Below are 24,460 nucleotides of genomic sequence, written 5' to 3' on the forward strand. Positions count from 1 at the left end.
TATGTATAAGAAACACAGTCAGAATAACTGGAAACTTACCTACTTCTTCTTCTTCATCATTAGATATTATATTATATAGTGTGTCCAAAGCATAACCTATTATTTCAGAATCCGAACTGGAAAAAAGAAATTATTATATTCAAACACTGCCAGGTAGAGTATAAATTATATGTCCATTTTGACAGTTATTTATTAAGACTATGTAAGTTATTAACTCCATTTCTAAAAACCTACTCTAAGAAACAGAGCACAAACCATAAAGAATGTGTAAAAGTTTATTTATAATTGTAAAAAATCAGAAGTAACTTAAATGTCCATAAAAAGAATAGTATGAAAATTCATACATATAAGGCAACAATGAAAATTATCCAAAGATACTTTAAAAAGTTTGTTAAAAATCTGGAACTAAAGGATATATTTTGGTACCCCCTATTTTTTTAAATCCCATGCATGTATTTTTCCTAATACATCTTCCATGAACTTAAATAAACTTATTTTTTAATTCAATTTTCCACAAACTTTTTAACATACCCTTATATTTTGAAAGCATATTTAATGACATAGTAATTAAAAAACTCTTTCCATAAAGTCAAATGGGAGAAGAACTGAATCCAAAATTAATGGACAGTATAATCCCATTTAGAAACTTTTGTGTGTATATATGTATATGTATACATACACACACACACGTGTGTGTGTGTTTGAGTCTTTATATAATTTTTAAATTATACATTTGTAAAATAAACTCAACTTTAAAATAGCAAAATTAGCACAACCCAGTTAATTTTATGTGTGTGTATATACACAATAGTATTATCTCTACTTGGACTAGTGAAGTTGTACCCCTTCCCTATACTTTATCTTCTTAAAAAAGATTGCATGTTAACATGTACTACTTATTTATTTTAAAGATTCATTTATTTATTTGAAAGTCAGAACTACAGAGGCAGGAAGAGACAAGAAACAGAGATGTTCCATCTGCTGGTTCATTCCCTAAATGGCTGCCAACTGACTGCACTGGGCCAGGCCAAAATCAGGAGGCAGGAGCTTCATCTGGGTCTCCTACGGGGAAGCAGGGGCCCAAGCCCTTGGGCCATCCTCTGTTGCTTTCCCAGGCACATTAGCAGAGAACTGGATGGACAGTGGAGCAGCTGGGACTTGAACTGTTGCCCATTACAGGATGCTGGTGCTGCAAGTGGCAGCTTAACCCACTACGCCAAAGTAATGGCCCTATATATACTATTTATAAAATCAGGAAGTATAGGGCTTTGTAGTTGACAAATTTTGAAATCATGTAGCGTGGTAATGGTGTGGTGGAAAGCAAAGTGAGACTAGTGCTACCAAAGACTCAGTGAATATGAAAAAGTGATCAAGAATGACAGATGAAAACAAAGATAGGTGACCAAAAGGGGTTCCACCCACAGGATATAAAAATCAAAAGTGGGTTTTTAAAAACTGCTTCTTCGATTTTGAGACTCTGAGGGGCACCTTTTAAGAGACTAATGCAGATCTAAGAATAGAAGGGAACTTCCCCAACACAATAAAGAACATCCATGAAAATCTCACAACTAACATCATATGCAATGGTGATCAGTCATTCCTCCTCCCTAGGATCAGGAATACAGATCACCTCTATCCAGCCTTGACCTGGAGGTTCTAGCTAGAACAGTACACAAGGAAATGAAATCTTAAAAAAAAAAAAAAAAAAAAAGATGGGCCGGCCCAGTCCAGCTCTCTGCTCTGGCCCGGGAGTGCAGTGGAGGATGGCCCAAGTCCTTGGGCCCTGCACCCCATGGGAGACCAGGAGAAGCACCTGGCTCCTGCCTTCGGATCAGCAAGGTGCACTGGCTGCAGTGCACCGGCCGCTAGTGACCACTGGAGGGTGAACCAACGGCAAAGGAAGACCTTTCTCTCTGTTCTCTCTCTCTCTGTCCACTCTGCCTGTCAAAAAATAGAAAAGAAAAAAGAAAAATGATAGTTTTTCAACTGCGTCCAAAGCTCTTTGATATGCCTCCCTTTAAAAGGCAGAACCTAATTTTTGATAACTGCAATGTGGTGGAACTGGTGGTACATGACTTCTGAGACTAAGTCATAAAAGGCATTTTGGTTTTCTCTGTTCTCTTCCTAGGATTGCTTGGGGGGAAGCTGGCTGCCATATCATGAGGAAACTCAAGCAGCCCCACAGCTTGGGGAGGAAGATCCAATCAGGCCTTTAGATGACGTCCTGCCTGGCATCTTGACTCTAACCTCCTAAGAGCCCCTGAGCCTGCCTAGGTAAGCCACTCCTCAATTCCTGATCCACTGAAACTGAGGTAATAAATTACTTCTTATTTTGAGTCGCTCAGTTTTCAAGCAATTTGTTAGCTAAAAATGACTACCCAGAGGCTATGAAAATGGTTTAGATGATTGTTACTGAAGGCTAGAACTAAGGTTTACAAAGGAAATGGAAAGGAAATCAAGGATTCTAGCGGTTTTGGGGGTCTACATAGGCGGAAGGGGTTAAGGAGGGGGATCAGTTAAACAGGAAGCCTTCAATTCTGGCTTGAGTGGAAAGGTACTACCAACTGGGATAAATTCAGGATAAAAGGTAAGGCGGCACCGCAGCTTGCTAGGCTAATCCTCCGCCTGCGGCGCCGGCACACCCGGTTCTAGTCCCGGTTGCCCCTCTTCCAGGCCAGCTCTCTGCTATGGCCCGGGAAGGCAGTGGAGGATGGCCCAAGTGCTTGGGCCCTGCACCCCACATGGGAGACCAGGAAAAGCACCTGGCTTCTGGCTTTGGATCGAGCGAGATGCGCATGCCGCGGCGGCCATTGGAGGGTGAACCAATGGTAAAGGAAGACCTTTCTCTCTGTCTCTCTCTCTCTCACTGTCCCACTCTGCCTATCAAGAAAAAAAAAAGGGGGGGTAGTGAAAGGGGGTAAACATTTTGAATTTGAGGCACCTGTGAGAGATCTTGGTGTAGTAGAAATGTCTGATGAGCAATTAATCTTTTAAGACATATTCAACCAGAGATAAGAGTTGAAAGTTATCCATGCACAATTAAAAACAAAGATGCAGAGGGGCCAGTGCTGTGGCACAGCGGGTAAACCACCACCTATAGTGCCACTATCCCATATGGGCACCAGTTTGAGTCCTGGCTGCTCCACTTCCAATCCAGCTCTCTGCTATGGCCTGGGAAAGCAGTAGAAGATGGCCTAAGTGCTTGGGCCCCTGCACCCGTGTGGGAGACCTGGAAGAAGTTCCTGGCTCCTGGCTTCGGATAGGCACAGCTCTGGCCATTGGGGCTAATTGGGGGAGTGAATCAGCAGATAGAAGACCTCTCTCTATGCCTCTCCTTCTCTATGTAACTGACTTTCAAATAAAATAAATAAATATTTAAAAAAAAAAAAAAAAAAACAACACAGATGCAGATAAAGCCCCTTAAAAATAGAAAGGGCTACAATCAGCTGAATCATCTTCCCCAGAAGACTTGCTCAGATTTAACCCTTAACTCTTATATCTGCAGTTTATTTCCCTAAAAATTAAGTCTACATAACTGATATACTATAATATAAATTAGTATCAAAACAGACATTTCCCCAAATGCCCAAAACCTACACCTTTAATTAACAGTTAGTTCATTCCATTTTTATGTCTCAAAGCTTAACACTATGGCTTGGAACCAGTGTCTAATAAATATTTATTGAAATGACAACTGAAAGTAAAATTTAATAGCTTTAGTACGTCAGTAACTTCTCACCAGTGATGCTGACTTACGATTTAGCTAAAAGTTCAACAAAAACTAGGAAGAAAAATCATTAAAAAGAGACCTACCGATCTGTTTGTAAAACATGGATTAGATGTTCCATAGCTTGGATACCCACTTCCAAGCGGTATTTCTGCACATAAGAAAAGGAAAATGTTATTAAAGAAACTAATATTCAATTACACAAAACTCAGAAATTTAACTAAGTATTACAGACCTTTGATAATGATTTGAGAGCACGCACAGCGTTTCTTCGATCATCTAGTAAAGTAGATGAAGCTACTCTGTCACAAAGCTTTTGAATCTGTCAAAACAAAAATAACATTACAAGATGAAAAAGGAGACTATAAAGTTACCCAAAATTTCTTTATTTTTTATTTTTTATTTTTGACAGGCAGAGTGGACAGTGAGAGAGAGAGACAGAGAGAAAGGTCTTCCTTTGCCGTTGATTCACCCTCCAATGGTTGCCATGGCCGGCGCGCTGCGGCCGGCGCACCGCACTGATCTGAAGCCAGGAGCCAGGTGCTTCCTGGTCTCCCATGTGGGTGCAGGGCCCAGGCACTTGGGCCATCCTCCACTGCACTCCCCGGCCATAGCAGAGAGCTGGACTGGAAGAGGAGCAACCGGGACAGAAGCTGGCGCCACAACTGGGACTAGAACCTGGGGTGCCGGCACCGCATGCGGAGGATTAGCCTAGTGAGCCACGGTGCCGGCCTAGAATCAGTTTTCTAAATATATCACTATCATTGTTTTAACCAAACAGGATACATAATCCAACGGGGTTATGCTGCAAGATAGAAAGTTACTTAATTTTTTTTTAAAATAACAATTGTTTAACCATATAAATTTATCCTAAAATTTCCACTCTATGTTTCTAACACTTCCACTCTAGGTTATAAGGAAAGTTAAAACTATACATATCAAAAATGTGAAGTTTTAAGTGTGCCTCAAAATGTAGAAGGAAAAAAATATTCCTATGATAAAATATATGAATTAAAATTCAAGCTGAATTTTAAAATAATTCTTGGAGCATTATTTACAGCAGAAAAAATTGGAAACAAACAACTGTCCATCAACAGAAAAAAAGCTGAATAAATTGAGATATATTCTTTGGTGAAATACTATGCAGCTGTTCAAAAGAATTAATTGTATCTATGCAAAAATACCATGACATAATAAACAGTGAGGGGAAAAAAAGCAAATTATAAAACTAAATGTAAATTATGGGCGCAGTGAAGGCAAATGTACCAAACTCTGAGCACGGGTAAAGACTTTGGTGGGGTAGGCATCTGGCCTAGTGGTTAAGATGCCCCCATCTCATCACAGTACGTGGGTTTGAGCCTCATTTGCACTACTGATTACAGCTTCCTGCTAAATGTGCACCTTGGGAGACCGTAGGCGATGATGGTTCTAGCAGCTGAGTCTGTGCCACCCACACAGGGAGACATGGATTGAGTTCCTGGGTCCTGGCTTTGGTCTGGCCCAGCCCTGGCCATTGTGGGCATTTGAATGGGAACTCTCTCCCTCTGTCAGTGAACCTCTCACTCTCTCTTTGTGTCCCTCAAATAGGTAAATATATAAAATTTGAAAAAGAATTTTGGAAACCTAGAGCTATAGAACTTCTATAAGAAAGCATAGGATAGAAAATCCCAGTGATCTCTAATTAGGCAGACATCTCAAATGCATACAAGAGTGCATAAAAGAATAACATAATAAACTGGACTTCGTGTCTCTTCAAAAATCACTACACTAAGAGCATGTAACTGGTAAGCCACAGACTGGGTGAAAATATATGAAAATACCTTATAAAGAAGATATTTTTTAAAAACCGCTATATTCAGGCCCCTTTTAGCTCAGATATTTATCATAATATTCCTTAATGATGGCTCTTACAAAAATTCTATAAAATGAGATCCTGGTTTTGCCCCTCCAATGTTTTATACCTTATGTAAAACATGAATGATGTTTAAATATACACAGCATTTTCCAAATTATGTTTTGCAGACTTCCAGTGTCCTGGAAGATATTAATAGAATTTCTGTGATCACAGAGCAAGTGAGAAACACAGGGTTTTACAAAATTAAATCAGTTTCTGCACTGCAGGATTTCTAAGAGCCTTTTCTGTGCTGATTTGCATTTCTTCATACTGCAGAGAAAGTATGACAACTGAGTCTGGCTTTATTTTCTTACTCATTCTAACTGTTCACATTTAGAAATCATCCTACATTAAACTGTATTTACTTTGACAATTATATTGTGTCTTTCAAAATGGAATCAATATAACTTTATTAAACTGATCAACTTTTTTTTTAACCATTAGGAAAACTACTTACTCATCTCTTGAAAACACCAATGTCATTACTCTCAGTCTGAAGAATTTCTTAATCCAAAAATAGTTTTCATGAGTAGCACTGCAATTTGCTCTACGTGGGTCTTGAACATTTTTGTTATTTCTCAAAGTAGTTTTACAGTTGATGATTATAAGCAGGGAATTTTCTCTATGCATTTTTTTTGCCTCAAGCACTGGTTCTAGGTTTGGAATTCTTACCACCTTTGAAGTACGTAATCCAAGTACCACTCAGAGTTTTGAGCTCTAGTCTCAGCCCCAACTTCAGCTAGCGTATATAGGTACCTGTGCCAAATAATGATTTTTGTAGTCTAGAAGCTCTTTAATCATTGAAAGCAAAAACATAAAGCTAAATGATGTTTGGGAGAAACTTAGCTTTAGGAATAATGGAGGGTGATGATCATAATCCTGGAGTTTGGGGGTTTGTTTTGTTCTTATTTTCAGTTCTTATTTTATGTTCTAAACAAGCTAACGTCTGAGCCCTATTAATTTTTTTTTTTTTTAAAAAAGCCATGAGAGAGGCCAGCGCTGCAGCTCACTAGGCTAATCCTCTGCCTGTGGTGCTGGCATCCCGGGTTCTAGTCCCGGTTGGGGCGCCAGTTCTGTCCTGGTGGCTCCTCTTCCAGTCCAGCTCTCTGCTATGGCCTGGGAGTACAGTGGAGGATGGCCCAGGTCCTTGGGCCCTGCACCCACATGGAGACCAGGAGGAAGCGCCTGGCTCCTGGCTTCAGATTAGCGCAGCGCGCCGGCCATAATGACCATTTGGGGGATGAACCAACGGAAGGAAGACCTTTCTCTGTCTCTCTCTCTCTCTCTCGCTGTCTAACTCTGCCTGTCAAAAAAAAAAAAAAAAAAAAAAAAAAAGCCATGAGAGATACACAAAGAAAATCTCAATTTCAGTCATTATGAAGGTACATAAAAGTTAAAATAGCAATGAGATCTTTTTTTCAATCTATCAGTCACAAAAATTAAGAATAAAAATGAGTACTGTGAACTAAATGACTCAAGTTTTATAAAACAGAAAAGCAGACAGAATCAAACTATGCCACCAGAAGTCAATTTAGTGATTACTCTTGGGAGTCACTAAGTAGCGCACACAGGGGACCTCTGAGTGCTGGTAATATTCAGCTCTTTTATCAGAGTGCTTACAGCACTGTGTTGACTTTGTGAAAATTTACAGAAGCTTATTTTTTCTGTATAGTTCAATAAAGATCTTTTAAATACTACTATCAAGGATAAACAAAGAGATAATGAACCTACTCATGTTCTGTCAAAGGGAAGGGAACTAAAAAAGCTGCAATTTGAAACTACTATTGAAACTAAAATGTTCATACCCTTTTGGTCAAGTGGCACCTGGGCCTCTGCGTCATCCCAAGAAGTAGAACTACATCACTGCAGGGAGTGCCCACTAGGTTGGACTTTTACATTTTTATTTATTTGAGAGGCAGAGAGAAAAAGAGAGAAAAAGAGGGACAGAAAGAGAGAGCGAGGGAACGCAAGAGCATGCTCTCGTATCTACTGATTCACTCCCTAAAACGCCAGCAAGGCTGGGATCAAATCTGGGAGCCAATCCAGGTCTCCCATGTGGGTGGCAGGACCCAGTTATTTCAGCCATCACCACTGCCTCCCAGGGTCTCTATTAGATGAAAGCTGGAATCAGGAGCAGCAGCTGGAATCAAATTCAGGTACTTGTGATGCGGGATGCAACTGTCTTAAGTACTAGGTTACATGCCCCCTCCTAGTTTGACTTTTATTGGAGAAAAGACATAAACTCTTAGTTTAAATCTTTTGTTTTCTTTCTCTTTTTTTGGACAGGCAGAGTGGACAGTGAGAGAGAGAGACAGAGAGAAAGGTCTTCCTTTGCCGTTGGTTCAGCCCCCCAGTGGCCACTGTGGCCGGTGCATTGCGCTGATCCGAAGGCAGGAGCCAGGTACTTCTCCTGGTCTCCCATGTGGGTGCAGGGCCCAAGCACTTGGGCCATCCTCCACTACACTCTCGGGCCACAGCAGGGAGCTGGACTGGAAGAGGAGCGACCAGGACAGAATCCGGCGCCCCGACCAGGACTAGAACCTGGTGTGCTGGCGCCGCTAGGCGGAGGATTAGCCAAGTGAGCCACGGCGCCAGCCTCTTTGTTTTCTGTCCTCCATTATAGCAGCTGAACAAAGCAATGCACCCCAAAATACACTGCCACTTTGGTAGCACGGTCAGATTCTGACTGAGCTAGGATGTTGCACTCCAAAGCTCATATTCCTCCTCCTTGCAGAGAAATGAGTCCAAGCTTGTGGTGCAAACTACAGGAACTACAAGGTTTTTGTTTTTTTGTTTGTTTGGTTGGTTTTTTTTTGTAAATAGGGGGATATTGTAATGCAGTCCCATGAACAGCTCCACTTGCTCTCCAGCCCACTAAGGGCCCTGACTAGCGTGACTACCAGACCAGCCAGGGTGGGTAGTTCCTTGTTCTAAGGGAGCTGGAGCCTTACTCTAGGACACCCATCATCAAAAGCTACCAACTACATGAGGAAAAACCAGCACTAAAAAATTACTTAAGAAAATGCCAGGAATTAATGTACTCTTTCTTTCAGAATTAAACTTTCTGAGATGACAAGTTGGAGTGGAAAGAAATGAGACTAAAAAGCAGACATCAGCTCATGTTAACTACAATAAAGTAAATAAAAACATCAGGGCAGTAGAAATGGGCAAAGGCATGAAGGGTTGTGAGAAGGTAAAGGAATAACTAACCGAGACTGAATTTAAGAGGCCAGGCATCCTCAAGGGTAAGTGTCTGGGACAGTCACTGTATGAATTAAACTTCTAAAACACATCTCCTAGAGCGATATATACACACATACAGTCAAGTACAAGAACAATCACGGCAGCACTGCAATAGCAAAAGAAACAAAACAGAAATACTCTAAACGTCCATTCATGAAGGTCTTTCCTTTTATATGCTTCTACAGCTTTTCTGTAAATGGGAGTGCAAATAATGTTTTTCTATAATAAAAAAGAACCAGAATCTAAGCCTGATATCATGAATAAGCAATCACCCTTTAAAAGGTTTACTTTATCTATTTGAAAGGTAGAGTGAAACAGAGGGAAGAGACAGAAAGAGATCTTCCATCTGCTGGTTCACTCTCCAAATGGCTGGGATGGTTGGGGCTACGCCAGGCCAAAGCCAGGAGCGTGGTACTCTACCAGAATCTCCCATATGGGTGGCAGGGGTCCAAGTACTCAGGCCATTTTCTCCTGCCTTCCCCACATTAGTCAGGAGCTGGATTGGAAGCAGTGTAGCCAGGACTCCAACTGGTGCTATGACAGGGGGTGCTGATGTTGCAGGCAGTGGTTTAACCCGTTGTGCCACAACGCTGTGTATCCTGGGAAGCATCAGGTGATGGCTTAAATAGGTAAGTTCCTGCCACCCATCTGGGAGAACTGGATTGAGTTCCCAGCTCTTGACTTCAGCCTGGCCCAGCCCCAGCTGTTACAGACATTTGGGGAGTAAACCAGTAGACTGGAGATCTCTGTCTATCTCTCTTCCTACATGTCTGCTTTTGAAATAAAACATTTAAAACAAAAGTTACCAGAAAAGTGAAATCACAAGTGCTCATGAGCATATAAAAGATTAATTCTGTGGTTTTTTTTTTTAAATTAGAACAACTATACAATTATTCATTTGTATAGAACTTTCAAATGCTTAGCCTAAATTTCCAAACTTTGCTTAATCACAGACGACTGCTTTCAGGTTACAGTGACCGTGGCCCCCATGAAACTTGCAACACTATTATTTGTTCAGTGAATGAATGAGTGAATAACATTACTAACTGCACTGTACTGCAACACTGACCTTTGACCACCTGAAACCCCAGAGTATTTACTCTGGAAAGCTGCACACTGAACTATATTAGAGATTACTCCTGGTGATGGGAAATGAAACTAAGGGAAGAAAGAGGTGACTTTAGACTACACACTAATTAAAATTAAAATTAGTGTGTTTGCAATAAGCATGTTTTCACTATTGCTTCAATAACTCAAAGGAAAAAAATTTCAGAATATTATTAGACCTTGCTTCTATCCTATTATCTGCTTCAACATTCCATCTGATTGACTTACTATTCATCTGCTTTCTGAAAATGTTCAATTCTTGTTTTCCATGGTAGTTATGTTCTAAAAAGTCACCAGGAACACTGGATTAGTGAATACAGAAACAAAGATCCTAAGGGAATTACAAGGTTAGTTAGTACCTTGCAAGACCATCTGGTCACATTTCTGACCACAGATAAGATAGAAAACTAATCTTAGGTGTATTTCATTGAAAGATGTATTTCATTGAAAGCTGTCAGTATGCACGCCTGAATGAAGCTTGTCTAACACACCTACCTTCCCTGTGAGGCACATCACAGCTTTCCTGTGCTTAGGAACTCTAGACAGCACAACCCCCGCCCCTCAAGGGTGGCTAGGAGTTGGTTTTCTTTTTATTTGACAGAGTTAGACAGTGAGTGAGTGAGTGAGTGAGTGAGAGTGAGAAACAAGAGAGAAAGGTCTTCCTTCCTTTGGTTTAACCCTCAAATGGTTGCTACGGCCGGCGCTAAGCCAATCCAAAGCCAGGAGCCAGGTGCTTCTTCCTGGTCTCCCACACGGTGCAGGCGCCCAAGCACTTGGGCCATCCTCCACTGCCTTCCCGGGCCACAGCTGAGAGCTGGACTGGAAGAGGGGCGACTGGCACTAGAACCCGGCGCCCATATAGGATGCTGACACCACAGGCGGAGGATTAACCAAGCGAGGCAGGGTTTCTTTTCTTTTTTAAATGCGCGTTTATTTATTTAAAAGGCAGAGTTAGAGAGAGAGTGAGAGTGAAAGAGGTCTTCCTCTCACTGGTTCACTCCCCCAAATGGCTGCAATGGCCAGGGCTGGCCCAAGCTGAAGCCAGGAGCCAGGAACTCCATCTAGGTCTCCCCAAACAGGTGGCAGGGACCCAAGAACTTGGGCTGTCTTCTGCTGCTTTCTCAGGAGCATTAGCGTGGAGTTGGATTGGGAGCGGAGCAGCTCGGAATCCAAGTGCTGCTCATATGCATATGGGATGCCAGTGGCAACATAGGCAGTGGCCACAACACAGGGGGTGGGGTGGGAAGTGGCGTAGTGTACTTTATTGTTATTTTTAAAATTTTATTGGAAAGGCAATAAGGGACACAGAGCACAGACAGATCCTCCATCCATTGGTTCATTCCCCAAATGCCTTCAACAGCCATGGCTTGGTCAGGCAGGGACCCAAGTACTTAAGTTATCATCTGCTGCCTCCCAGTAGAAAGTTAGATAGAAGTAGAGGCAGGATTCAATCCCAGGAACTCCAATATGGGATGCGGGGATTAATTGTTGTGCCTGCCTGCCTGCCTGCCTGCCTGCCTCTTGGGGTCATTTTTAACAAGAAAATCCCCACTACAAAAAAAAAAAAAAAAATCAACAAAATGCAGAAAATACAATACTAAACAGACTACACAAAGGCCATTTATTGACACTACGCATTGAGATAAGACAGGCCATGACCTTGTTTGATCTCATCTGGGAATGTGTACATTGAGTGACTCCAATTTTTCACTACTCTATCCATGTTCATGAGTAACCAGGACAGTTCTGCAATCATTGACTCTGGGGTTACAAGTACATTTTAGTGAGCAGGTGATTTTGCAAATAAGTAATTGATGAATAATAAGGATCAACTCTACATTAAATACATTCTAAGTCAGTCCATCATCTGCAAAATGCAAGGTAAATTAGATGAACTCTAAGGTTATGTAATATTTAAAACTTAGAATACCTCAAAAATACTTAATTTTATCTAATAAGCAATAATGTATTATACTTACTATACCATTTGACAAATGTATTTGATCTATATAGTTTTTAAAATAATTTTAAGCCAACATCTGAAAGATTAAAGACTCATATAGAAATACAGATTTCTATATTTTCTTGAAAAAATATTGGCACTAATTGTAGCTAACACCATACTTCACACAATCTAAGAAATCAACAATTTTAAGATTCATAATTTTTTTTTTGACAGGCAGAGTGGACAGTAGAGGGAGACAGAGAGAAAGGTCTTCCTTTTTGCCGTTGGTTCACCCTCCAATGGCCGCCGCGGCTGGCGCGCTGCGGCCGGCGCACCACGCTGATCCGATGGCAGGAGCCAGGTGCTTCTCCTGGTCTCCCATAGGGTGCAGGGCCCAAGCACTTGGGCCATCCTCCACTGCACTCCCCTGGCCACAGCAGAGAGCTGGCCTGGAAGAGGGGCAACCGGGACAGGATCGGTGCCCCGACCGGGACTAGAACCCGGTGTGCCGGTGCCGCAGGTGGAGGATTAGCCTATTGAGCCGCAGCACCGGCCAAGATTCATAATTTTTTAATATATTACCAAGAAAAAACACATACCCCCAATTATACTTTATAAGATGCATCCTGATTTCTGATGCTAATATGCATCTCAGAACTGGTAAAATGTGGCATAACAGCACTTACTATGTGCTCTGTTCTAAAGTGTCATATATATTATATATTTATTTTAAGATTTATTTATGGGGCTGGCGCTGTGGCAGAGTGGGTTAACGCCCTGGCCTGAAGCGCTGGCATCCCATATGGGTGCCAGTTCTAGTCCCAGCTGCTCCTCTTCCGATCCAACTCTCTGCTATGGCCTGGGAAAGCAGTAGAAGATGGCCCAAGTCCTTGGGCCCGTGCACCCACATGGGAGACCCGGGAAGAAGCTTCTGGCTCCTGGCTTCGGATCAGCACAGCTCCCATCTGGTAAGTGAACCAGCGGATGGAAGACCTCTCTCTCTGTCTATACCTCTCTCTGTAACTCTTTCAAACAAATAAATTTAAAAAATTCATAATTTTTAATATGTTACCAATAAAAAGACACACCCCCCAATTATAATTTATAAGATGCATCCTGACTTCAGATACTAATATGCATCTTAGAACTGGTAAAATGTGGCATAAGGCCGGCGCCGCGGCTCACTAGGCTAATCCTCCGCCTTGCGGCGCTGGCACACCAGGTTCTAGTCCAGGTCGGGGCGCCGGATTCTGTCCTGGTTGCTCCTCTTCCAGGCCAGCTCTCTGCTGTGGCCAGGGAGTGCAGTGGAGGATGGCCCAAGTGCTTGGGCCCTTCACCCCATGGGAGACCAGGAGAAGCACCTGGCTCCTGCCATCGGATCAGTGCGGTGCGCCGGCGCAGCACGCCAGCCGCAGCGGCCATTGGAGGGTAAACCAACGGCAAAAAGGAAGACCTTTCTCTCTGTCTCTCTCTCTCTCACTGTCCACTCTGCCTGTCAAAAAAAAAAAAAAAAAAAAAAAAAGTGGCATAATAGCACTTACTATGTGCTCTGTTCTAAAGTGTCATATATATTTGTTTTAAGATTTATTTATTTATTTGAAAGCGTTACACACAGAGAGAAGGAGAGGTAGAGGTAGAGGTAGAGGTAGAGGTAGAGAGAGAGAGAGAGAGAGAGGGAGGAGAGGTCTTCAATCCACTGGTTCACTCCCTAACTGGCTGCAATGGCTAGAGCTGAGCTGATCCGAAGCCAGGAGCCTCCTCCGGGTCTCCCATGCAGGTGGCAGGAACCCAATGACTTGGGCCATCTTCTACTGCTTTCCCAGGCCATAGCAGAGAGCTGGATGGGAAGTGGAGCAGCCAGGTCTCGAACCGGTGCCCACATGGGATGCTGGCACTGCAGGTGATGGCTTTAGCTGCTATGCCAGGTGCTGGCCCCAAGTGTCATGTTTTAAAATTAATCTAAACTTCACAAAAACCTATAAAGTACCATTACTGAAACAGGGAATATGAGAAATAACTTGCTCATATTTATAGAATCATTTAATTAGGTGGTAGGATAGAATTCAACACCAATTTAAACTGCTCTGAGGGCTAGCACTGTGGTGTAGTTGGCTAAGTCTTGGCCTGTGGAACCAGCATGCCATATGACCATCAGTATCCCATACAACTGTTGGTTCATGTCCTGGCTGCTCCTCTTCTGATCCAGCTCTCTGCCAATGGCCCAGGAAAGCAGTAGAAGATGACCCAAGTGCTTGGAACCCTGCACCCACGTGGGAGACTGGTAAGAAGCTCCTGGCTTCTGGTTTCAGATTGGCCAGACTCTAACCTTGTGCCCATTTGGGGAGTGAACCAGCGGATGAAAGACATTTCTGTCTCTCTCCCTCTGTCTGTAGCTCTACTTCTCAAATAAATAAATAAAATTAAAAAAAAAAAAGTTTACGCTCTGGGCCTATATTACTGGAGGCAACACCTGGGTAGAGCCGAACAATGACTATTTCTTCATATCAGGACATGCAGGCTCCAGTTTCATTTGAAAGGTAAGTTGAAAGAGAGAATATCTTCTATCAGCTGCTGCTTTCTCAGGCACATTAGCAGAGAGCTGGATCAGAAGTGGAGCAACTAAGATCTGAACCATTGCCCAAATGGGATGCCAGTGCTGCAGATGGCAACTTAACCAGCTATGCCTCAACGCCTGCACCCCCAGTTTCAACCCAAACCTCTGCTCTTTTCTCTGAGCTGATCTACTTCCTTGATGCTATCTAAATGAAATTTGAGTTTGTGATTCTTAGACAAAACAGGGTTCTATATATTCACAAAAACGAAAAATAGTTGCAAAGATGAAAAAAATATATTTCAGGAAAATTTAAACCAGTTAGTTTTATTTAGAAGAAATAGAAAGGACAATTTGAGACAAGGTTTTTGAGTGCTTCATATTGTGCTAATTAATACTAGATGATCTAAGAAAGACAGTGATGAATTCGAAATGGATTCTAGTTTGAAAAAATTTTAGCAGCCTATTAAAAGGGAGTATTGTGTAATTAACAAAAGTAACTGAAAGGGGCCAGTGCTGTGCATGGTAGGTTAAGTATCCACCTGCAGTGCCAGCATCCCATATGGGCTCAGATTCGAGTCCTGGCTGCTCCTCCTCCAATCCAGCTCCCTGCTGATGGCCTGGGGAAAACAGTAGAAGATGGCCCAAGTGGTTGGGCCTCTGCACCTGCATGGGAGACCCAGAAGAAGCTCCTGGCTCCTGGCTTTAGACAGGCCCAGCTCTGGCTGTTGCAGCCATTTGGGTTGTGAACCAGCAGATGAAAAGATCTCTCTCTGTCTCTCTCTGTCTCTGTCTGTAACAGCCTCTCAAATAAATAAATAAATCTTTTTAAAAAAAGTAACAGAAAACCTGTATTTTACATAATTTTTAGTAAAGTAAGTCTAAGTTTTAACAAGGTAAAATCTCCAAGGCACATCAATCAACAAAAAAGGTAAGCGGCAAGATACTATAAAACAATATACCATTTTGTAAAAAGAAATAAAAATGTACACACAAATATATAATTTTATATTACAAAGATGCATGATTATGCATAAAGGTCTACAAGGGTTTGTTTCAAAAAATAACAGTGGTCACCTCTGGAGAAAGAACTGAAGTTGAAGATGGCAGTCGATCGAAGAGGATTTAAACCTTTCTATACTGTTTATTATAGGGAAAGTCTAATTAGCAAACATGTATAACATTATGGAGCTCATGCAGGCAACTGAGCATCAGGACATCTCTTTGTTTTCAATAATCACCACCTGAGATTCACAATTCCACTCAATAAGCAAGAAAAAGACAGGTTATCCCAGTAGCAAATGGTAAATTGAGAATAATCAGAATCATAGTGTAATAACCTGTCAATTAAAATTTTTTTTCACTCGCTAATAGTGTCATTTATTTACATTCAGTAATGATACGCAGAGACCAAAAGAGCAGGGGGAAGAAGAGTGAACAGGAAAGAAAAAAACTGATGAGAGATGTGAAAACAAAAAACTGCCACAAACGAAAACGGGAAAACAAGAAGACAGCATGAAACTAGGGTGGTAAAGGTATGCTTAGGGTTTAAAGGACACAGGGATAATACAGTTTGTAGTATTCCTCAAAATCCCTAATAAAAGTCCTTTGAAAAAAATTTAGTAACTATTTAACTGACATGCAAAAATGAAGAACAGGAATGGCAATTAAATCTAAGCATCCAATCACTTGTCCAACAAATATTTATCTCACACTTTAATAACTCACATTATTTTATGATATAATCTTGCCTTCATGAAGCTTTGAACATAGCTGTACTTTTCAAGGACAGAACTTCCCTAACCATGCGTATTCATTGTAGGTCTAAAATAATTCATATTAGCTAAGAGTCAGTTCCCTTGTAATATTTTCATGGACTAAAAAAAGTTACTGTTTTAGAACACAAAAAAGAGGCAGAAATTATTTTTAAAACCAAACTCTGTAAATGAGAAGACTTAAAAAGAAGCAAAAACTCCCCTCAGCTTTCTTTTTTTTCGCAAAAGCAAATCTTATCTTTAGATGACCTCAATTTATTAAAATCTATAAAAAGACGTGGGCACACATCAAGTCAAACACAAAGTCAAACACAAGTCTCTTTGCAGACGAATCCAGCACAATCCATTCCCACTACAATCATCCATATGCCAGCCAGGTAATATACTGCTTTATTTATTCTCCATGCTTTCTCCAAGTAATGAACCAGCCTTTCCTAAAGGACATCCTTTCAAGCAAGGAGTTGTAACAAAGCTTGTCACCAAATGACCCATCACAAATGCTAGCTCCTCACAATCTAACACTACAAAAGTTTTCAAATTAAAGGTAAATAAATTTTTATACAGAGAATATTCATGGCATTTCTACCTCAGGCATAAAAATAATAAGCATAACTTTTCTATGACATCTATAACAGACAAAAAAGCGGAATACAGAGCAGTGTACATAATAAAAGGCAAATATGTAAAAGAAAAACAGTACTCACTATCCACAAGTTTATATGAGTGAATTCTTACATTTCTCTCTTCAAAAATCTGATTCAAGAATGATGTCAACCACTTCACAAACCCTAAAGCCCCAGGATTTATTTTGCCTGTTAGGTACTTCAATGAGCAACACTTCATGAACTCCACAAAGCCAAGGGTAACAGAGGACTCTTTTCAAATGTAGCATACTTTAAAGAAGTGTATCTTCTAGGAAAACTTTTAGCTGAATATTTTTCTGAAAACAATACTCAAAAAGCTGGAGAAAATAAGTTACTCAAATAAATTTGGTATAAATAGATTACTTTGTACCTCCATTTGAAATTATAACACAGCACTTGTTTGCCAAAACCAGATAAATATTAGAGGTATTTTTGCTTTGTTTTTTTTTTAGAAACCCTACTCTTTTTTTTTTTTGGACAGGCAGAGTTAGGCAGTAAGAGAGAGAGAGACAGAGAAAGGTCTTCTTTTCCGTTGGTTCACCCCTCTAAATGGCTGCTCCGGCCGGCGCGCCGCCGGTCCGAAGCCAGGAGCCAGGTGCTTCCTCCTGGTCTCCCATGAGGGTGCAGGGCCCAAGGACTTGGGCCAAACTCCACTGCCTTCCTGCCTTCCTGGGCCACAGCAGAGAGCTGGACTGGAAGTGGAGCAACCGGGACAGAATCCGGCACCCCAACCGGGACTAGAACCCTGTGTGCCGGCGCTGCTAGGCGGAAGATTAGCCTAGTGAGCCGCGGCGCCAGCCCTGTTTTGTTTTTGATCATGACACAACACACTTCTTTGGTAACAAATATTTTTTCAAGACCATCCCTTCATTTTCTTGGAACACACCTTGGAAATCTATGGCATGTAAAGTTTTACAGATTTTAGTTTTAGTTTTTAAACATGATCTTAGAATAATCTATATAATTAACCTTCAAAAAAAATCATGTAGTATTCAATAGATATTACTTTTAAAAGACACTCTTTTGCTGGATATAGAAGTAATTCAAAACACAAATCATGGCCGGCGCTGTGGCTCAACAGGCTAATCCTCTGCCTAGCGGCGCTGGCACACCAGGTTCTAGTCCCAGTTGGGGTGCCGGATTCTGTCCCGGTTGCCCCTCTTCCAGGCCAGCTCTCTGCTGTAGCCCGGGAGTGCAGTGGAGGATGGCCCAAGTGCTCGGGCCCTGCACCCCATGGGAGACCAGGAGAAGCACCTGGCTCCTGCCTTCGGATCAGCGCGGTGCACTGGCAGCAGCGTGCCAGCCGTGGCGGCCCTTGGAGGGTGAACCAACGGCAAAGGGAAGACCTTTCTCTCTGTCTCTCTCACTGTCCACTCTGCCTGTCAAAAAAAAAAACACAAATCATTTATGTTTTTCTCTGAGATTGTTATTGCAAGACCAACCAAGAGAGGATAATTCATTCCAGCTATGACATTGACCTGATTATTAACAGAGTAGGAAACTTCAACCTAAATAGGAATTTCAGATCACATACTTAAGAGTAATATGGCATTTAATGTGCTTGACTAAACCAAAACAATGTCTAAATTCAAGCCATACACTTTAATAACAACTGGATGGCTGGTTCTTTGCTTTCTGAGCCAGCTATCAAAATTTGATTTAAAAAGGCACATCCCAACAGTTATAGCAATTTTGTATGTCTTTTCTGGACTTCAGCAACTGTCATGCCTCACAATCCAACCTAAGAACAAAAAATATCCCTATGATTTTTATCATCACAGTTAGTTAAAGCTTCTCTTGGAATTTTCAGGAAATTCACTTAAAAAAAAGATACGCCAGTGCCGCGGCTCAACAGGCTAATCCTCCACCTTGCAGCGCCGGCCACACCGGGTTCTAGTCCCAGTCGGGGCGCTGGATTCTGTCCCGGTTGCCCCCCGTTCCAGGCCAGCTCTCTGCTATATGGCCCGGGAAGGCAGTGGAGGATGGCCCAAGTGCTTGGGCCCTGCACCCCATGGGAGACCAGGATAAGTACCTGGCTCCTGGCTTCGGATCAGCGCGACGGGCCGCGGCGGCCATTGGGAGGGTGAACCAACAGCAAAGGAAGACCTTTCTCTCTGTCTCTCTCTCACTATCCACTCTGCCTGTCCAAAAAAAAAAAAAAAAAAAAAAAAAGATACTAGCTGGGAGGTAGATGTAAAACTAAGTGCGTGAGTATTCAAAAACTTTGAGGATTTTGTACTATAATAGTGTTTATTTGCACCCAGCAAAGTGTGACAAAGGTAAAGAGACATCAATCATCAGAAATCAGGGTTCTACTTCAAGTAAAAAAGAGCTAGCAAATAAAAAGGACTTGAATTCTAGAATAGCTTAACATGAATGAAATCTTGAATTTAAAATACCAGAACGTTACAGAATTATTGATTACCCGTGACATAACTAATTCACTGGTTCTGAAGAACATTTTAATGCCAGTTAAAGTAATGCTTACAGAGTTTTAAAAGCTTAGTGGTAGGCATAAGCAATAACATCAGAGTAGTTCAAAAAGTATGTGGCAAATGGAATTAAAAGATAAGCTTATTTTAGTGCAAAAATAAATTGAAATCCATGCACAGGGGTCTTCAAAATGTTCATAAAATGTGTACTGTAAGAATTTCTAAAATTTTTTGTATCAAATAAGCTTATTTTAACTCTTTTTCTATGAGCTCTTGGAGACACCCTTATGAAACTCTCATACATTTAGAAGATAAATATTTAAGTTCACTAAGAAAAGCAGAAGGCACTGAGCCTAGTGGGTAAGACATGGAATCAAACTTTGGAGTACCTGGGTTTGATTCCTGGCTCCAGCTCCACTCCAGCACACTGCCAGTGCAGACCCTGGGGGAGAGCAGTGATGGCTCAACTAACTGGGTTCCTGCCACCCAGGTGAGAACCTGGATTGTGCTTCCCAGCTGCCAGCCCTGCCATTGCAGGCATTTAGGGAGTGACCAGCCCCCCTCCTCCAATCTGATGTCTCTGTTTCAAATCCCTAAGTAAAAACTGACACAGGGCTGGCGCTGTGGCGTAGCAGGTAAAGCCTCAGCATCCCATATATAGGCGCTGGTTCGAGTCCCAGCTATTCCACTTCTGATTCAGCTCTCTGCTATGGCCTGGGAAAGCAGTAGAAGATGGCCCAAGGCCTTGGGCCCCTGCATCAGAATGGGAAACCCAGAGGAAGTTCCTGGCTCCTGGCTTCAGATCATTTGGGGAGTGAGCCAGCAGATGGAAGACCTCTATTTCTCTCTGCCTCTGCCTAATAAACAGAATTCAATCATTTGAGAACTCTGATTTGTCAAGTCTTTTTAAAAGCATTGACTTAATATCTAATTTTTTAAGCTGCTATAACTCTGTGATTTCTTTTTAAATAAGACCATAATGAATTCATTTTATATTGAGCCTCTGTGACTATGGAATAACAATGATAAAAATGTATATGAATTCTTCCCTAAAGATACTTTAAGAGTCTAGAAGGGATGAGATATGTATTAATGGTAGAAAGCAAAGAACTGTGCTATCTAGTTAAAAATGCAAAAGTAGCCAGACATTGTCTGTAGTCTGGTAGGGGAAAGAAGTTAGAGATGCAGATAAAAGAAGGCACTGCTGGGTTAACGCCCTGGCCTGAAGCGCCAGCATCCCTTATGGGCGCTGGTTGAGACCTGGCTGCTCAGCTTCCAATCAGCTCTCTGCTATGGCCTGGGAAAGCAGTGGAAGATGGCCCAAGTGCTTGGGCCCCTGCACCCGCCTGGGAGACCTAGAAGAAGCTTGAGGCTCCTGGCTTCGGAATGTCGCAGCTCCAGCTGTTGCGGCCAATTGGGGAGTGGAAGACCTCTCTCTCTCTCTCTCTCTGCCTCTCCTCTCTCTGTGTAACCCTGACTTTCAAATAAATAAACAAAATTTAAAAAAAGAAGTCGCTGCTGATGGGATTTGTTGGACATGGGTCATTCAAAGAAAATTACAATGAAGAAAACATTGTTTACTTTTGCAAAAATGGAAAAAATAGCCGGCGCCGCGGCTCACTAGGCTAATCCTCCGCCTTGCGGCGCCGGCACACCGGGTTCTAGTCCCGGTTGGGGCACCGGATTCTGTCCCGGTTGCCCCTCTTCCAGGCCAGCTCTCTGCTGTGGCCAGGGAGTGCAGTGGAGGATGGCCCAAGTACTTGGGCCCTGCACCCCATGGGAGACCAGGATAAGCACCTGGCTCCTGCCATCGGATCAGTGCAGTGCGCCGGCCGCAGCGCGCCAACCGCGGCGGCCATTGGAGGGTGAACCAAAAGCAAAGGAAGACCTTTCTCTCTGTCTCTCTCTCTCACTGTCCACTCTGCCTGTCAAAAAAAAAAAGGAAAAAATATATAAGAAAGCACTAAATGATGATACAGAAGATAGAGGTTCCAGGCTCTAGAAACTCAAATATCCAGGTCAGATCAGATCATCAATGACAACATGTAATATCATACTACTCACTCCACTGAAGCTCTATAAATACATCTAAATTAGTGACCCAGGAGTCCTTATTGTACTTCCTGATGGAATGAGATAATGAAACAACTTTTCCTCAAGCTGTAACGCGTGAGTAAACATCACTTTTTCAATTTTGAGAGTGCATCTTCCACGTTAGGCTAGAACAAGGCCTTCACTCCACTTCCAGTGCCCATCTACAGTACCCACACATGATGCTCCAGCATCATTTTGACATCATGATGTAAAAACCATGTTGTCCCGTTCACCACGACATGCTCAAGGTATTTGGGTCCCAACTCTGCAATAATGTGCAAACCGCTTTAGTACTCTGTGCCTGTACAAGGAGAAGCCTCGACCTGGATGATATGAAAGGACACTCCCACACCGTGCCAGGCTATTTCTATTTCTTATTTCACTTTACTCCTTCGCATCCCACCCTGACGAGCAGGCCTTTTTCTTCATTTTAGAGTGTATTCGCCATCTCTCACCTGCCCAATCCAAACAAGTGAGGGAAGGTCAGGATGCAAATCCAGATCTAACTCCAAAGCATGCTCTCATAAATCACTCTTCCAAACAGGTCTCAAACACCAGTGCCAACAGGAGAGACGAAAGCAGGGCTGAAGGGGTAGGCTGTGGCTACGGTAACCCAGGGAGAACAACTCTGTGTTGTAACAGGGCTCACTGCCTTGCCTTGCTGCTGTGTGGGACTGGACAAGGTGTGTCAAATAGCCTCTTTCTGTGTGTGTGTGTGACAGAGACAGATCTGATTTTCAAATGAAGGAAACAGATTCACCGACCTTCAACTTCTGCTTTAAACAGTTCTAACCCTGATGAGCAATTAATTTTAACAGCATTACCCCGATTTCCAAAATGCCCAGGTAAGTAGTGAAGTATGGGCATCAGCAATAAAGTCTAAGCTTTGAAGTTCAGGCACACCTTGACGGAATACTGGCTCTAAGACCTCGGTCACATGACTTCACCTCTAAGACCTCGGTCACATGACTTCACCTCTCTGAACCTCATTTCTTCATTTGTAAAGGATGGCTACCATCACCTATCCTGCAGGGTAGTTAAGGATTAAAGAAGAATGTGGAAGATAAACAGCTCAGCAAAAGACCTAGCACCAGGTAAGAGCTGGACGAATGAAAGCCACCCTTACTACCCTCCAGAATCCGGGTAACACAGCTGTCTATCCAAACTTTAAAATGTCATACCCCACCCACTTTTCTGTAGATCTCAGCTTATTCTCAAACACAAAGTTTATTTTTATTTTTAAAACAAGGCCATACACACGCATTTCCAGTAGAATCACACTTCAACTAAGATTATCCCATAACCTAACACCGAAGCAGCTATCAAACAGTCTTCTGCAGCGCACGTTTAAAATAAATGTCCTTGCAAATCCTGTTCACACGGAAGGCGAGAGGTGTGTTTCCAAAGTGGACACAGCACCGGACACATGACACATACCGGGGTGAGCCCGGAAAGCCGGGGTCTGAACTAAGGCCGGTCCTCCCAGCTGACGGGACGGGAGCAGGTGGCTTTGTGCCCCGAAGAGCATGGTTTTATTCTTAGCCACACGCTGTCGCCAACAGCTGGGCTTTAAACCATGCAGTCTTCCCCAGCGCCCCGCTTCCAGACAGGAGGCAGGGAGCAGGGCTTCAGGCTCCTCTCGGCCGGCGGAGGCGGAGGGCAGCGCCCGCGGGGCGCGCGGGTCGGGCCGCCTCTGGCCGGGATCCGTGCCTGCCCGGGCGGGACCACCGAGCCGCGGGGCCTGCGGGGCCACCGGGCGCGGCCGCTGTCAGCCGGGCCGAGCCGCCGCGCGGGGGGCTGCGCGGGAGCCGTGAGGAAGTAGCTCGGGGGGGGGGGGTCTCCGGAGAGGCGGGCGGCTCGTGGGTCCCCCACGCGCGGGAGGCGACCTCCAGGCCCTCTGGCCCTCTCCGTTCCCCGTCCTGGCCCGGACCCTTCCCAAGTCCCGGACCCCGCGGCTCCACTCACCGTCTCGGCTTCTGTGTGCTGGGGTCCGGCACTCTGACCCCCCATCACCCCGCGGAGGAAATTCATCGTGCCGCTCAGCCACCGGCTTTACAGCCTCTTCGGGAAAGGAAAGAAGACAACTTCTCCTGCCCTCCGCAGGGGCCCCGAGCCCGCACTCGGCACTCCCCGGCCGCCGCCGCCGCCGCCGCCGCCACCGCCTCCTACTCCGCGGCCGCTCCTGCCCCCTAAGCCCGGAAACAGCCGCCACCGCCGGCCGAGATGCGCATGCGCGGAGACGTGGCATTACGTGGCGACTCGAAGGGCGAAGGCAAAAGGGGAGAGGAGAGGAGCCACCTAGTGAGGGGTCCGCCCAGGCCCCGCCCACCGCGAGGCCCCGCCCCCGCCGCAGGCCCCGCCCTCCGCGGATAGCTCCTGCTGGCCGCCGCCACCCACGTGGTCGAAGCCCGGCCCTGCCGGCTGGAGAGGGTCGGATTAGACTACGCGTTTTGGCTCGCTGGGTGTTTAATTGCCGCCGAGCGGAACTCGGCTGCGAGCTATCCAACCCGGGGGCTTGTTTTGTTGAGTCGAAAGTGACATTCTCCTCCGGCCAGCGTGACAGGTAAGGGGGTCCCGGGCCCTGCGAGTTCCCTTTTGGGTTTTCGGGTTAGCGGCGCCAGCGTGGTGGTGGCCCTCTGATCCCTGTCAATCGCATTTCTTCACAGGGCTTTGTTTGGTGGTGGGAAGGGTGCTGGACCCCCATCCTCCCAGCGCCACTGGAGGGCGCCTTTCCCAGCGCTTGTTCCTCAGAGCCGCGGAGAGGAATTCCTGGATCTGACACCAGGTACGCCGCTGTTCCCAAGTGCGGTGAGGAGGCGAGCCCGCGAACCCCGCGTCTGGCGTGCTCGAGTAAGAAAAGAGAAATTACAAGTCCATTGTTCTGCGGCGTCAGTTTGGCAGCGCGGAGCTTGCCTTTGCAGGGCTCTTACAAAAATGCAAAATGTCATTTGTTTCTCAAGTCGGTATGCCAGGTACTTAAGCTTCTGCAGTACTCCTGTGAATTTCCTGAGACTGGAAAGCGCAGGGTCTCCCTAGCCAACTGGCTCG

At 43.9% G+C, this 24,460-nt stretch overlaps 1 protein-coding gene across 1 annotated transcript in view; it reads right to left on the reverse strand.

Annotated features, from left to right (window-relative positions):
- USO1 (USO1 vesicle transport factor) overlaps positions 1–23,581 on the reverse strand; it is an 86,053-nt gene extending 62,472 nt beyond the window's left edge. The window contains exons 1-4 of the mRNA XM_062198662.1: positions 23,378–23,581; positions 3,963–4,049; positions 3,814–3,878; positions 40–116 (exon numbers count right to left, since the gene is read on the reverse strand). Of these exons, the coding sequence (XP_062054646.1) occupies positions 40–116; positions 3,814–3,878; positions 3,963–4,049; positions 23,378–23,443 (295 nt within the window). The 5' untranslated portion in view covers positions 23,444–23,581. The remainder of the gene's footprint in view (positions 1–39; positions 117–3,813; positions 3,879–3,962; positions 4,050–23,377) is intronic.
- Between the last annotated feature and the right edge of the window lie 879 nt (positions 23,582–24,460).

The sequence above is a fragment of the Lepus europaeus genome, chromosome 8 (assembly GCF_033115175.1).
Source record: "Lepus europaeus isolate LE1 chromosome 8, mLepTim1.pri, whole genome shotgun sequence".
NCBI classification, from domain to species: Eukaryota; Metazoa; Chordata; class Mammalia; order Lagomorpha; family Leporidae; genus Lepus; species Lepus europaeus.